Consider the following 15,546-nt stretch of genomic DNA (forward strand, 5'->3'; position numbering starts at 1 on the left):
AAACATAGTACTGTTGTTTGTTGTTTTGAATTAGTATGGCTATGGCTTAGAGCCTTGCTTGCTGCTGCAGGCCAACAAGTTACGGCAAGACAGCTGAACTCTGGTAAGAGTCTGTGTGCTTGCTTTCATCTGCAGCAAAGGTGAGGTAATGTGAATCTGCTCAGCTTACTGGGGGTTGTTTGCCTTTTACTGCAAGCAAAATGAAATGCAGTTACTGGGTTCTACCTGGTACACAGTGACTTATTTAAGCTAAAACAGCTTGATTGCAAATGACATATTTGACTCTTATTTTAGAAGATGCTTCTAATTATTTCCTTACCAAAATTATGCCCTTTGATCTTCAGAGACAGCTAGTTGATAAGTACGTAGCCACTGGGCAGATCATGGAGAGCCCAAGGCCTCATCTATGCTGGTACTTGTAAATATGCATAAAACCATTTTCAGAGAGGAGCGTAGCCTCCAGTATTAATGCTGTTGTAAAACATGTTGTAACTGAGTCAAGTGCTTCATAGAGCAGTTCTTTTACTGAACAGTTTTGGCCAGCCAGTCAGGGGAGAGCGGGGATTCCACACCCAAATTATATAGGAAATCAAGCAGCGACTGTTTTAACTACAGCCTTGTTGGCAAATGCAGTGTTGGAAGAACCAAGCTTGACAGCTGTTTGTGAAGACATTTATAACTAAAACAGTTCAAGAAGGTTTGTTTTGTTTTGCTGACTACTGTTTTAAATGTTAATTATGTTCTAACAAGCTGGTAGACTCCAACATGATTAAACACTGAGCTGGTAATGATCCCCATATTTAAACTGCCTGACACGATGTTTGTGTTATCACTAATTTTATTTAATTTTTTTTCAAAAATTCAGCATAATAGTAATAATGATGATGACAGGTTGAGTCCAGCTCTAAGGACAGATCTGCACTATTGCTTTAAGAGAAAAGAAGGCTAATTAAACAATCTGTACATCTTTCATGGGTATTAAACAACCTGCACAACCTAGAACAATCTAGGATAACATCTGAATGAGCACTCTAGGGGAGATTGTAGAAAACTAAGCTGCAGATAACCTTACCCTAGACCCAGGTCCTAACCTCCTGTATCTAATGCATGGGATAAAACACTTCTGTCCGTTTAAAGCTATGTTGATATGTTGGATCATAACACTTTCATGCAAACTCATCTGTTAGAGACATGTATTTGCCATTTTCATTTGAGAAATACAAATAAAAAGCAATGTTTTATTTTTTAGGTCACGTAATTAAGGAACTCAACATGTCGTGGAAAGCTAAATTTACAATTACCTATGCAGTCTGAGTCTGCTTCTTGAACTTATGTGTTATGATACAGACCTGGATTAGCAGTATTGTTTTTCACAGTATAAATCAGCTATCTGAGCAGATGATGTGCCTAAAATAATGTGAGGGCTATAAACTGAGATGGGATGTTAGCAGCATTCTTGTCTCATTTCCCAAAGCCGAAGCAGAGCCCAAGCTTGACTTCAAAGGTCAGGACTGAAGGATAACAGAATAAAAGAAGAATGCAGATTTCCTGTCCCTTCTATGTTCTTTATTTTATGAGTGCTAGAACTTCTAAATAGCGCTGTTTAGTATAGATCACTTTGAATCTGAAATTACTAGAAAACACACTTCTGTGGTAGATGTGAAGCTCTAGAACTTCAGTTTTGTTAACTACCTTTACAGTCATCACTCTGCTCCTTTCATAATCCTTAAAATAGCAAAAGGAGAGGGTCTGTTAGAAGAGAGACAATATTAAATTAAACACTGGTTAAATTTACTGGTGGTGAAATCTGCCAGGGAGAGCCTTTCAAAGGGGCAAGACAGGAGATTAGGGTGTCCAGTGGCTTACAGGTCTGTCTGAATTGTGACTAAATGAAGTCCTAAAGGCTGAATGAAGGTGCTTTATTCTGGGAGAGAAAATGGATCCAATACACTGTCCTGTCTTTGTCCCTGAGGGTGCTCTTAGACTCATGTCCCTCAGCTAAGAGAGATGTAGGAGCTCACTGCCTCTTCAGTCTGGTGGGGGAAGGGAGGTGAAAGATTTGCTTGTGTGAGAGCTCATCCCCACCTGTGCAGCCGTTGTTGCTGCATCGTAAGCAACAGTGACTTGCCAGGTGCAAGTGCTGCCAGGAGCTGCTCTGTGGGCGAGGAGCTCTTGGCCAGCGTGCAGAGCTAGTCCTGCTTTCCCTGCCAGAAGTGAACAAGGCAGTTCTGGCACAGAGGCAGTCGGTGGGGCCCACTGAAAGCTTTCGTGCCCAGCTGGGACTGTGCTCAGTCACTGCTGCTGGAGAGGTTAAAGCCAGGCTATAGAAGTGAGATGTTTTGAAAAACTGTATCCTATCCACAGGCCGTAGATTGGCAGCAGGGGCCAATAAATGTCTGCCTGGTTTTGGTACTCTGGATGCAGTGGAAGCAGAAATGTTCAGTGCTCATAATTTCAGTTGTCTCCTTTACAGGCCTCTGACCATATGGCAGTGTGTTTTGATGGTCTTGAGCTCTAATTCTGACTGCACCGTTCACCCCACAGTGTGATCCCAGGAAAGTCTGTCTGTTGCTGTTTCTCCCATCTGTAAAACGAGGGCAGCAATGATCTCCTCCCACAGTACAGATAAATTCACTCATATTTATGAGGCATTTGGACATTACAGTAGTGAACAGAGGAAGAAAAGCATGATGAAATGAGCAAGGCTGTGCTATTTGCATGCAGTGCAGGGAAGCAAGGCAGGGACGGTTAGCTAAATTGTGAGGATAACAATGACAGCATTTCCTGAATATCATCAATCCTTAGTATACAGCTTTCATAAGGCAGAGAGAGTGAGCGGAGCATGCACACAGCAGAGAGTGCTGGCTGAAGGTCATAAGGACAATGGTGAATGTAGCTTTTCCCAAATAATTGTCTTCCTAGATGGAGTGTGTGTCTGTGAGGTATGGTAATGTTAGTACTGCACATTGCCATTTGTAGGGCCAACTAGCTTTGAAGGAAACAATGTGTCTTCTGTTTCTCTTTCTCACCAGCTTGTGACTATTTTCATGCATACAGAATGCTATCATAAAACAGTATATGAGAAACACAATATAAGGGAAAAATAACTTATGACAAAGTGGGTTTGTTTGTTTTTCGCCTGGCAGGCTGTGAGGTCACTTAAAGAAACAATTGAAGACTGTTGGGACCAAGATGCTGAAGCTCGACTAACAGCGCAGTGTGCTGAGGAGAGGATGGCAGAACTCATGATGATTTGGGAGAGAAATAAATCAGTTAGTCCAACAGTCAACCCTATGTCAACTGCCATGCAAAATGAGCGGTAAGAAGAGAAAACTTTTGGTTTTACTCAGCAGCAAATGCCCAATGCGATGCTCAGCTCGCTCCAGGAAGGAAGTTAGAGCATGCTGCTAGCTTAACGTTTCTGCAGTCATGCAGTGGGTGTGCATTACATGAGCTCGCCTGTACACGGGTATTATGTGATACGATCTTGATTGCCTGTGTTAAGATCTCCTATATGTCTCCAGAATTCATGTACCTCTTATGTAAACAACAGTACTTCTTAGAGAGGCCTTTTAAACTGAGCTTAGGCACTGTCCAAACGGGCTTGCAAAGATACGAAGTGACGATGAGTTGTCTTTAAGGGCTCTTGCTAAATAATGCATAAAACTTTGTTTTAAAATGTTCTTTTAAAAACTGTGACTTTTCAGACAGTACGAGTTCAGGAAATGACCAAGTCTCAAACCTGTGGCTTTTCAGTTATAGAACCACAGGGCCATTGTTTAAGTCGTCGTTACTCTGACCCCAGTGAGACAGGTGCTGTGTGTTCTCTGCTTATGTGTGATCTAGAGGGAGTGAGAATTTGCAGAACTGACATTGGTGCTTAATAATATGCACTAAATATCTGGATTTGAGAGAATAGTAGTGTTGATGTATGTGGCACTGTTTATTGTAATAAAAAAAAAAGTTCAAATTGTAGAATTCCTAAACTGTTAAAATAACTGATTTTTTTCATGGTTTAAGACCCTGTGACTTTTTCCTCAGCATCACTTTTTCCATCTTGTGTGTTGAGTTCTTGTCACCTTCCTTCAGCATCACTTTTCTGCACCTAGAACAGTACATTAGGAGTGGACTGGACACACAGCACATTGGACAAACAGAAGAAAATTACCATTATCTGACCTAGTTTATAAACAACATCCATGACAGAATTGCTCTCCTGGTAAAAACAATTTTCTGCTACCTGGGATTTTTCAAGGAAGTTACTGAGGGATCTCAGTTTGTACTGTGTCTGTCTTTAGTTTGTGCGTGAAAAGAAAGAGAAAGCCAGTCAGCTCTCTTAAATGAGAGGCTTTATGATGTAAGGTGATTTTTGCGTGTATGATCTTAATATCACTTATTTTTTTCTTAAAGGAATCTGTCACATCATAGGCGTGTGTCAAAGATAAGGCCGTATCCAGATTACTCTTCCTCTTCCTACATTGAAGATTCAATCCACCACACTGACAGCATAGTGAAGAACATTTCTTCGGAACATTCGATGTCCACTACACCATTGACTTCAGGGGAAAAGAATAGAAACTCCATCAACTATGAGCGGCAACAAGCGCAAGCTCGCATCCCTAGTCCTGAGACAAGTGTCACCAGTTTGTCCACCAATACTACCACCACCAACACAAGTGGCCTCACTCCTAGCACTGGCATGACCACCATATCCGAAATGCCTTATTCAGATGAAACAAACTTGCATACTACAAATGTCATGCAGCCAGGTGGGCCCACCCCGGTTTGTCTGCAGCTGACAGAGGAGGACTTAGAGACAAATAAATTGGATCCAAAAGAAGTGGATAAGAACCTGAAGGAAAGCTCGGATGAGAATCTGATGGAGCATTCACTGAAGCAGTTTAGTGGGCCAGACCCACTCAGCAGCACTAGTTCCAGCTTGCTTTATCCACTGATAAAACTTGCAGTAGAGGTGACAGGACAGCAGGACTTCACACAAACTGGCAATGGTCAAGCGTGTTTGATTCCGGATGTCCCATCTGCTCAGGTCTATCCTCTACCCAAGCAACAGAACCTGCCGAAGAGGCCTACTAGCCTCCCTCTAAACACCAAAAATTCAACAAAGGAGCCACGGTTAAAATTTGGTGGCAAGCACAAGTCAAACTTGAAGCAAGTGGAAACAGGTGTTGCCAAGATGAACACTATCAATGCTGCAGAACCTCACGTCGTGACAGTTACCATGAATGGAGTGGCTGGGAGAAGCCATAGCATAAACTCTCATGCTGGCACAACCCAATATGCCAATGGGACAGTGCCATCTGGCCAGACAACCAGTTCGGTAGCGCAGAGGGCCCAGGAAATGCTTCAGAACCAGTTCAGCGGAGAGGATAGTCGTCTGAATATCAATTCAAGCCCTGATGAACATGAACCCTTGTTGAGGCGGGAGCAGCAGGTTGGCCATGATGAAGGTGTTCTGGACCGCCTAGTAGACAGGAGAGAGCGACCGCTGGATAGCGGCCGAACAAATGCCAATAACAACAACAGTAACCCGTGTCCAGCACAAGACGCAGCTGCAGTCAGTACCCAGAATGTAGTGAGAAATCCTGGGCAGACCCAGACTAGAAGAGCACAGAGGCCTAATTCGCTGGATCTGTCAGCCACAAATAGTTTGGATAGCAGTAGTATGCAGTGTAAGTGCCTGCAGGACTCAAACAGTTTCCATGATGCTTCTTAACTTAATTACTTTGTATATAAGCTTAAACAGAAAATACTTCTGTCTCTCTTGTACTTCCTCAAAGCATACTTAGTAAATCCCGTATAAATTTAATTTCTATCAGCACAATTTCAGTCTTCTCAATTCAAGTCACGTCTCCATCAACTCCAGCACGTTAGGTCACGGTCTTCCTTCCGCATACATGGAATAAATCTGCCCCTTTATAGCCTATCTACGCTGAGTCTAGGAGCACAGTAACTTCTGTTTTCCATTATTCCTTGCAAGGCGCCTACCTTGGCAGCTGCAAAGCATATTGACAAAGCTTCCTATTTTCTTCCTTCAGGGACACGTCATAGCTTCTTTTCCTTACTTTTCCTCGTTCTCTTAGGAGTAGCTGACTCCAAGATGCATTGATTAAAATAATGTATTACAATAACTACTTATATGCTTCATTACTTATACAGTAAAATCAATTGCTTTAACAGGCCAGCCTAAATGGATGGTCAGGCACTCTCTGCTTTGCTATCTGAGCTCCAGGAATTATAACATTCCTTTGTCGGTTTACCATGTGCACATTAAAAATTAGCCCAAGTAGTTAGAGAAGGGATTGATTTTAATAGACTCCTTCAGAATAACTGCCTTAAGAGTTTTATGGCCCAAGATTTAAGATGTTACAATGAGGCTCTCCTTTTTATATTAAGAATGTGATTACGTAGTTAAATTAGGTTCTTCCTCAGAGTTTGTCTTTGGGCCTGTTGGAGCTGTTGGAAAGGCTTCCTTGTGTGCATTTTTAAGAGACTATATTTCCAGAATGCACAGTAGCCTTTGAAAGGTGCTTGCAAACCTCTGACTATGTGTAGACAAACGCTGTGATGCTGGTGAGATAATCTCAGGTGCCAGGCATGTTTGGAAAGAAAAGGTTTAGAAACAAACCAGAACAGATCTTTAAAGAAATGTAGTTGAATATGAATATTCAGCAGTGGAGTGTTTAAGCCTTCTTTTTAAGTAGGAAGCTTTCATTTTTGTCTCAACATGTTGACTTGAGTTGAAATCTTACCTGAGGTAAAGGAAAAAGATTATTGCTGTAACTGTCTTTAATTGAAGATTAGGTTAAAAAAAGGTGTTGAAGGTTACACAAAGGGAAAGTTTTTTAACAATCAGATTTTGTACTGCTGAGATTTTTGTTATGATTAAAATTGGGTTTGCTACTCCGAATGCCAAATCCTGACTGAGGATCTTGACAGAGAATGGACCATTTTGTCCAGGTGAAATGCCTCGCCCCATGCCGTAGGATTAGGGGACCTGTGATTTAACGATGCTGTTAAAAGCTTAGCCTTTACCGTCCTGTGGTAGCGACATTTTTTTGTACCTCCTGTTACAGGTAATGTAAGATACAATGATTGCAAAAGCCCCTCACATGTCAAATGCTGATTCTGCTGTTTGATGCCAATGTGCATTCAAGGTAACACAAATTACTTCACTGAAGTAATTTCTGACAGAGAACAGAATCTGACCCCTTGTTGTAGTGGCAGCTGCAGCTGATGTACCCATCATGCCTCTGCCACACAGTCGCTGTTGTGTGATAAGATTTTGTTCTTTTTTTCTGTTTTGCATGAGTAACAACCCTGGACTCTCTAACCTTATCTTCCTCATAATATTATTTTCTACTCTGTTTTTGTTCTTTCTTTGTTTTTTTTTTTATTTCGGTCTTTAGTAGGTGACTCCTCACAGGATGGCAAATCGGGCTCAGGAGAAAAGATCAAGAAACGTGTGAAAACTCCGTACTCGCTGAAGCGGTGGCGTCCTTCAACGTGGGTCATCTCCACCGAGCCGCTGCACTGCGAGGTCAACAACAATGGCAGTGACCGGGCAGTCCACTCCAAATCCAGCACTGCTGTTTACCTTGCGGAAGGAGGCGCTGCCACCACAATGGTATCTAAGGACGCAGGAGTGAACTGCCTGTGAAATACTTTAAAAGCCGACAAATGACCTTTTTTTTGCATTATTTGAAACAAACATGCAGAAGACATTTTAAAAAACTGCTTTCTCCTCCTGTCAGCAACCCCTATCAAGGACTCGCTTTAAATAGATTTCAGCTATGCAGAAAATTTTTAGCTTATGCTTCCATATTTTTTATTTTGTTTTATTTTTTGACCGGTTTTGCACTTTTATTTAGTATCGCTAAAGTTAAGTCTGTCTGTTTTGACCACGGAATATATATATGTGTATCAAAAATGTGGTCTCAAAATATTTTTTTTAAAAAAAAGTAACAAAAAAAGTATTGCTGATAATCAGTTTGGACCAGTTTCTGAAGGTCACTAAGATCACAAGCAGACTATAAGACAGGTTTGACTGCAGTGGTGTCTTGTAACCATGTTTTGATTTCTGTGCACAAGCTAGTCTGTATATTTCTATGTTACAAAGTGTATTCTCTTTTGATCCCCCTATTTTTCTTGTGTCATGTTGAAATGTGCAATAGTCTGTAGTTCACACTACGCTTTATTGAAAAGTGTGTTTCTAAAACTGCCACATGTTCCCCTTTTTGTATTTGTTAATTTTTCCCTGACAGTTGAGCAGTCAGCCGGTCATGGCAGTGAACTTTGCACACCGTAACACATTGTGCTCTGAGGTGACAATGCATGAAGTTTCCCCAGTTTGAAAGGGCTTTTAAAAAGAAAGAAACAAAAGTATTCTGAGCTCCAGTAACTTTCCTTCGATCCTTCCTAATCAAGATGTGTTTCTATTATAGTAGTAGATGCCAGCCTGTGAAGTTTTGAATAATGGAACATTAAACAAACATAAGGACACAATGTCAGCCATGTTTTCCATTTTATTTTGTGTGCAGTTTAACCCCCTGGATTTATGTAAAAGCTTATTTAGACCATTAATGATGTACATTGAAAAATGCATTTTACTCAGAAATCTCATTAACTGTCATACTTAAAAAACTCTCATGAAATAGGTTGTGGATGCTTTTTGTTTACACAGAGTTAAAATCATGAATCTTACTTGGCACAAAACAGTTTTGTTATGAGTCGCAATCCTTCCTGATTTACCTCCTTACAGACAGTCTGAGGTAAAATCAGCCTGATTACTTACACAGGTAGGTGCATCCTAATTGACTGTTGTTGCTGAGGTGAGTTGAAACTCGTCCTGCCTTCACAGTTCTTAGAGCCCCTCATTCATCTTGTTCAAATTTATTGCATGCTTTTAAAATTCATGGTTATGAGAGTGTTTGGAGGGGAGGGTTGGATTTTTTTTTTCCCTCTCCTAGACCCTTGTTTCAGTTTGTATGCACATTGCTTTTAGGTATCAGTGAACGGGAATGTAGTATCTATTCAGATAAATTGTTTTTTAACCATCTCAAGGAAACCTTGTCTTTTTTAGAATGTTTTTACTGTCTACTGAAAGAAAATTAATTTCTTTATTGGTCAGGACCTCCTCCCACCTAAGAAATATCCTTCCACCTAAGAAGTATTCTTTCTGATTTGAAGACACTTCAGTAAAAACTATTTAGATTAAAAAAAATATGTAACACACATCAGTCTTTGGTACCGAGTGAAATTTTATCACTGTATCTCAAAAGTGGTGATGAAAGAAAATCTATTCAGTCAGCCTGCCAAGCTCCTATGGCAGGATGCTGGCAGCAGCCAGTTGCACCCCCAGCCTGTGTCCTTTCAGCTCATTGAAGCAGATGCTCTATGCTTTCAAGCTCATTTGTTTTCTTGCCGTTGGATTATTTTTCCCCCGAGGTAAACTTTGCCAACCCTGTTCTTCTGTATCGGGTGATACAACTAATGTAATATATGCCTCGCTACATCTGATTATTGGTGTTTCCCAAACTCTCTTATCGATGATTGATTGCTGTGATTTTTCTCTTGTAATGCTTCTTAATGTTGCCTGGATATCTCCAAGAGATAACTATAAATGCAGACTTTGATTAAATGTAATTGTAGAAATACAAGCCATGAGACACATTTTGGACTCCCTGTGTTCTTTGAGCACCAGTTCAAGTAGCAGCTCTTGTCTCTGAGGTGCAATTCTGTTACCCGCTTGTATAAATACAGTTATATCTCCCCTCTTCAAAAATACAGCCTTTCCCTGGTTTTACTTTTAATTCACTGTCAGGCTTCCCATCTGCTGCAATCTTGCATCCCAGATGTTGAAAACCTGCCAGTTGCTCAGCTGGGTTTCGAGACCTGAATCAGAATTTTTGGCATTCTGTCCATAATCCTGGCTAAGTTTTTCTTCTCTTCTGGCCTTCTGTGAGTCTCCTTGTGAAGCGCGGTATGTTGGTTTGTGGCGATTGCTGTATCACGCATACTGAAGATTCTTCACTCCTTTCCCAGTGACTTTTTGCCTTGCTTTGCATGTATCACCCAGCAGTGTTTCAAAATGTGGGCTGAAAAATATATTTAGGATATTCTGCTCTTACTTGAAACACTCTGGGGAGAGAAAAAGTTGTTTGCTTTGACTACTGCTGCTTTCTGCTAAGATAGATTTGCACGAGTCTTTTAGCCTTTCTTTTCAGGGCTGTCCTCTGTAAGAATTCATAACTTTATATGCTCAATGAAATCAAAATAATTTTAATACCAGATGAAAACCTGCTGCAGCTTTGCTTAAATATTCTTAAAGCAAACAAAATAGTTTCTTTCCCTTTATCTATTTCTTTGACTCGCTTGAAGGCCTTTGGGATGAATTATACTTAGTAGAAAGCACTGGCTTTGTAATCCACCATGAATAAGTATGTTTTGATCATGTTACAAATTATGTACTTTATCACAAACTAACCTATAGATTAAATAGAGAAAAAATGGGGTTTTTTTAAGTATCGGTCAAACTCTTCGGTAGGTACCAAAATATTGTAATTCTGCACATTTAGATGAGATCAGATTAGCAGTTTGGGTTTAGTGCTTCATTTAGTAATGCCCCTTTTTTGCTTAGAGCACATAATCCAATCTCCATGGAATACTTTCTCTGCAGATTAAATGATATTGAAATGATAATGAAATGTATCTCATACCACAGGGAACCATCCCTACCCAAACAAAGTACGTGTAAGAGGGAGAATTCTACAGATCAGAAACATGGGTAGTTGATAAATGTCCTTTAATCAGGGGAGGCAAGCGTGTTTTATTTCTTTGTGGTGTGTTGTTGGTGTTTTTTTAAGCAAAAAGGGTAATGATGAAAGTTGATAATTTTCTATCAATTTCTCATGTATGTTGCAGACAAGATAAATATAGCAAAATGAAAATAGAGTCATAGTGTAAATACCTACGAATTGTGCCATTGTCAAATAGGCAACAGTAGAATATTTGCTATGCTAATTTATAATGTATAATTCAAGTAAAATGTTAGAACAAACACTTGTGATGTTTGTGTATATAAGCCAAGATCTGAAATTTTACTGGTTTTAGAAAATGATGTGTGAGTAGTAGCCAGAAGCATTGCTTAGGTTGAAGCACTGTCTCCTTTTCCGTTTCCTGTAATAGAGACTCACCAATCTATCGTGGTTTTTAGAATGTGAATTCTAACCATTTGATCGGACATGCCTCAGAGTCAGATTGATTTTCTTCTAAAACTGATATTTACAATCCAGATTATCTGCAGTGCTCCCCTGAATTTGCTTATAATGCTCTATGGCTTCATGTGCTAAACAATTAGTGTTAAAAATGCCTTTTTTGAAATTCCAAGCTGCACTTAAATTGCACAGCTAAAGGTAAAGGAATGCCTAATTTGAAAGAAAACCAGTCGATATTGTTGTCATTAGAATATTCTTAGAAACAAAAAACTTTCTAGTGGTGTTTTGCTTTCTTAGTGTCATTATTTCTGTAGGTTTCCATACAGAAAATTACCTAATTTTCAAAGGCCACACGGCTTCATTTTTTTCAGTGCTCGGGGGACAAGAAACAATGCGAGACGAATACTGGCAGGTTTCAGGAAACAGACAACAAAAAATCCCTACCTTATAAATACGTTTAGAAAGTACATGTCTTCCCAGCTGTTAACTTTCTCTAAATCTCTTTAATCCTACCTGCCTTACAAAGGAGAATGTGTTCTGTGTTTGTGGAATAGATTATTTGGCCCAATTTAATAAAAACAGATTGTTACTTATAGAAGATATGTATGCATTGTATATGCCTTCGTTTCAGTGTTCAGTGCATTTTGGCTCTTTCATTTTTTAAATGTTAAAAAGTCCAGTATTATTGCTTTTTTAAGCGTATGTTCAGATTATCATTTTCTTTCATGAAAAATACTCTAAAGGTCTTATGGAAAGTTCCAGCCTAATTAGGTAGAATTTTAAAATTCACATATTTAGTCCCTACAGGGGAAACTAATTATGCTGTAATTTTTACTTGTATAAAAATAATGGCAGTTCTCATTGCTGAAGGAGGCTGGTTTTAAGTCATAAAAATAATAATTCCCAACCACAGAAACACATACATGACCTGATGCCTATCGAAGAGAATTGAAATAGGATTGATTACTCTATGAAAGCTGGAATATCAGCTAGACAGCTTAGTATTTGGCATTAATTTGGATTATTTGAATTTTTCTGTCTAGTCTCCTACCCTCAATTTTAACAGGTATATATACTTACCTTTTTAAAAAATGCTTCTTATTTTTTGTTCAGCTTTAAGCCTTTCTTCAGTCAAAAAACTATACAGATCTCAACGAAGCCAAATACATCCATTTTATGTAAACTCTCTGTGTATGTAGATGAATATGTTGTGCGTAAATTCCAGGATTGCATTCTATGAGTTACAGCATCAGATGGTGGCACTGGTAGCAAGTATAATGTTCTTTTCTGTGTGCTTTTAAGTTGTTGTTAGACCATCACCATAAAATTGGGCTGATACTGGTCCATGCGGTCCGGTAGCACAAGATCTCCCATGACGGACTGGTCACTGGTTGTTAAGGTGGGATGGATTTACGAGAGAGAGAAGGTTGGGAATGCACGTGGCAAACTTCTTCTGAAGCTGAGTAATTTAAGGTACCTTTCTTAGAGATCAAAAAATAACCCAAAATACTGATAATTAATTATAATTTTTACAAGGCTTCTTTAGGTAGTACCTATAGTTACCTGTGTGGTTGCCATTTAAATGTAAATTATTTAGACCATTAAATCCAGTTACGTTTTAGGCTTCTGTCTTGTCCTATAAAACTGTAGCTGTAGAAATACACCCTGTTTTGATCCCACCCTCCCCCAAGCAGGTTCAGTTCTGAAGTGAAATAGTAAGAAATCAGGTTTCTCCTTTGGGGGTTTCCTCTGCACTGACTGAAATGATGGACTTGGTGATCCAAGAGGTCTTTTCCAACCTGGTGATTCTATGATTCTATGAAATTGGTAGCAGAACTTCCACTTGTGTGAATAGCAGATGTAGGCGTTCCTTCCCGTCCGTGTGGGAGCCGTTTGGTGCGAGGGTGTCTGAAGGAACCAACATCGGTTGCTTGAGCCGAGCGCTGCTGCGCTCCCAGAGGAGCGAGCCATCCATTACCAGCGAAGCAGGGCTGTGTTTCTGGCAGAGGTGTTAAACGTTTCCTGGGAGCGGCAGACCTGGGAGAGCTAAGGTGACACCGCGTGGGCGAACCCTGGCTGCTGAGGGCTTGAGGGGTGTTAGGGATGCCTGGGATCAGGTCGGTGTCGGTACCGGCAGCTGTGGCTGCTGTCGGGAAGCAGAACTGCACCGTTGGGAGTGGAAGGTGTCAAGTGAAATCCTCACTCACACCAAAGCCCCTTAATGTTGATCTGGGCTTCACGCGGATCTGACTTAGCGGCTGCTGTGATGCGTTACTGATGCAGATTGCTTTTCATGCCCATTTCTGATTATTTCACTGTGGTTCAATCTACATTTGTGCATAATAACCGGGATCTAGGCTAAGGTACGTTTATGTATAATGCAGTTGTGAGATACTTTTAAAAGCCTGTTGATCAACAACTGTGTGCATTTGCAAGTCACTCATTTGGTTAACTTCAGTGCTTAGGTTATGCTTCAAGAGACACAGTAACTGCCAGGGTGAGGAAGGAACTTCTCGCAGCCTTCTGCTGATCTGCTACAGGAGCTCACAGCCTCGGGCACAACGTCTTGCCTGGTAACTAATTTAAAACAGAAATAAGCCTTCATAGCTTCCTAGTTTCAAGGTCTCCCAAAAGCCAATTTTTGTAGCCTATTCACTCATTTTTAAGACAGAGCAAAAATGTGTGAGGTTTGTTTCTAGAGCACTTTTTTTTTTTTTTGGTGCTTCAGAACTGTATGATGAAGTATCATACTTCTATCTTGTTTATTCAAAAGGAAAGAAAATAGTAAATGTTTCTGTAGTTTGTAAGAAGTCACAAGAACAAAGAAGCAAGCAAGGCCAATTTACAGCTGACTTTCATTTGTCACTTTTGAATTTCCTGGTTTGTGACTCTCCTCTCTCTTTTACACTGTTGAAATGTATTTTAAGAGGTTTATATGTAATGTTTCTTGTCTGCTTTTTTGTCTCTAGAGGACAGTGTGTTCTATTCACATTTATATAAGCTGGAATAATATTTTACAATCGCTGTTGAGTATTTTCCCCCTAAGTGTGGTATAAGAGGAAAGTATACATGGCAAAGACTGATTTCTAGGGTTTGGTCTTCTGTAGAGGCTGAAATAAGGAGATGTGAAACTGCCATTTTCCTTACGAAAGACTGTAAAGAGAGCATTACTTTCTGAGCGAGCTTTTCTGGGGGAGAGGGGGAGAAACCCTAGAATACAGAGTCTCATCAGAACCCTTTTGTTAACGGGTATTTTTGTTTTTTCTCTCAAATGACTGAGAAAATATCATGTATGAATTTATAAATAATTGCTTTCAGTTATTTCTTTTGTATAAGCTGCCCAGTACCCTTGCTATGCTGTACAAGTTGTGTTTCATGGAACAGTGTGAGTATGAAATAAAAAGCTAATTTTTGGGGTTTTAATCATCTGTGGTTGCCACTATGAAAGCTGACATTGTTAAAGCCACTACAGAGTTTTCTATGAATACTTGTAAGAATTGCTTTGTTATATATAAACCTAAATAAAGAGATTGTATTGATACAGAGACATTGGATAAGAACATTTAAAAGGCTATTCTTTAGGTCTAAAAGAAAAGGCTTGCTGTAAAATGGTGCATTATTCCATTTATTAAAGATCATATTAATGACAAAAAGCACTTGTCTTCCGTGGAGTGTTTTTATGGTATTACTGGCTGTGAGTAATAAGAATGCTTGAGGAAGGAGAGGAAAACCCCTGCTGCATCTGGGTTTGGTTGGGTGAAGGATAAGGAACGACTTCATTACCAAGTGCTGAATGGGATTCTGACACCTTAGCATGTGACAGATTGCGCTGCGCTGCCAGCAGATAATAAGGTGCAATAATAAGGGCTCATCATTGCTACATAAATGCAGTGCCCCTGCCTGCTTTTTTGCATGTTCCTACTGGTCAGTCAGTTAAGATGCTTGTACTGGTGACTAAATACAGTTTTGTAGGCGTTTCAAAGCAATAGGGCCTTTCAGAGCCTCTTGCCGCTCCTTGTCTGTCTGCAGGGTTTAGATGCAGAAAAATAGAAGGAGGAGGGGTGGGGAGAAAAAGAAAACAGGAGATAGAGGCATTAAAACAAAATTCTGTTCTTCAGTTTTGGTTGAGCTGCGCTTGGGTAGAGTGCAGGACTGACGGCAAAGAGGCTGGTGGGAGGAATACAGCAAGCTACAACCTCTGCAGGTGGGACAAGAATTAAAATAGCAAGCCCCTATCCTTCCCACGGAAATTACCACAAGCAGACAGTGTTGTGTCATTCTTACCAGCAGGAGCTTTCCCAACCCAGAGCTG

At 40.1% G+C, this 15,546-nt stretch overlaps 1 protein-coding gene across 1 annotated transcript in view; it reads left to right on the forward strand.

Annotated features, from left to right (window-relative positions):
- Positions 1 to 14,873, forward strand: part of BMPR2 (bone morphogenetic protein receptor type 2) — a 114,182-nt gene extending 99,309 nt beyond the window's left edge. Inside the window, exons 11-13 of the mRNA XM_069860821.1 lie at positions 3,147 to 3,319; positions 4,411 to 5,690; positions 7,428 to 14,873. Coding sequence (XP_069716922.1) covers positions 3,147 to 3,319; positions 4,411 to 5,690; positions 7,428 to 7,678 — 1,704 coding nt within the window. The 3' untranslated portion in view covers positions 7,679 to 14,873. The remainder of the gene's footprint in view (positions 1 to 3,146; positions 3,320 to 4,410; positions 5,691 to 7,427) is intronic.
- The last annotated feature ends 673 nt before the right edge of the window (positions 14,874 to 15,546 follow it).

Source organism: Phaenicophaeus curvirostris, chromosome 7 (assembly GCF_032191515.1).
Source record: "Phaenicophaeus curvirostris isolate KB17595 chromosome 7, BPBGC_Pcur_1.0, whole genome shotgun sequence".
NCBI lineage: Eukaryota > Metazoa > Chordata > Aves > Cuculiformes > Cuculidae > Phaenicophaeus > Phaenicophaeus curvirostris.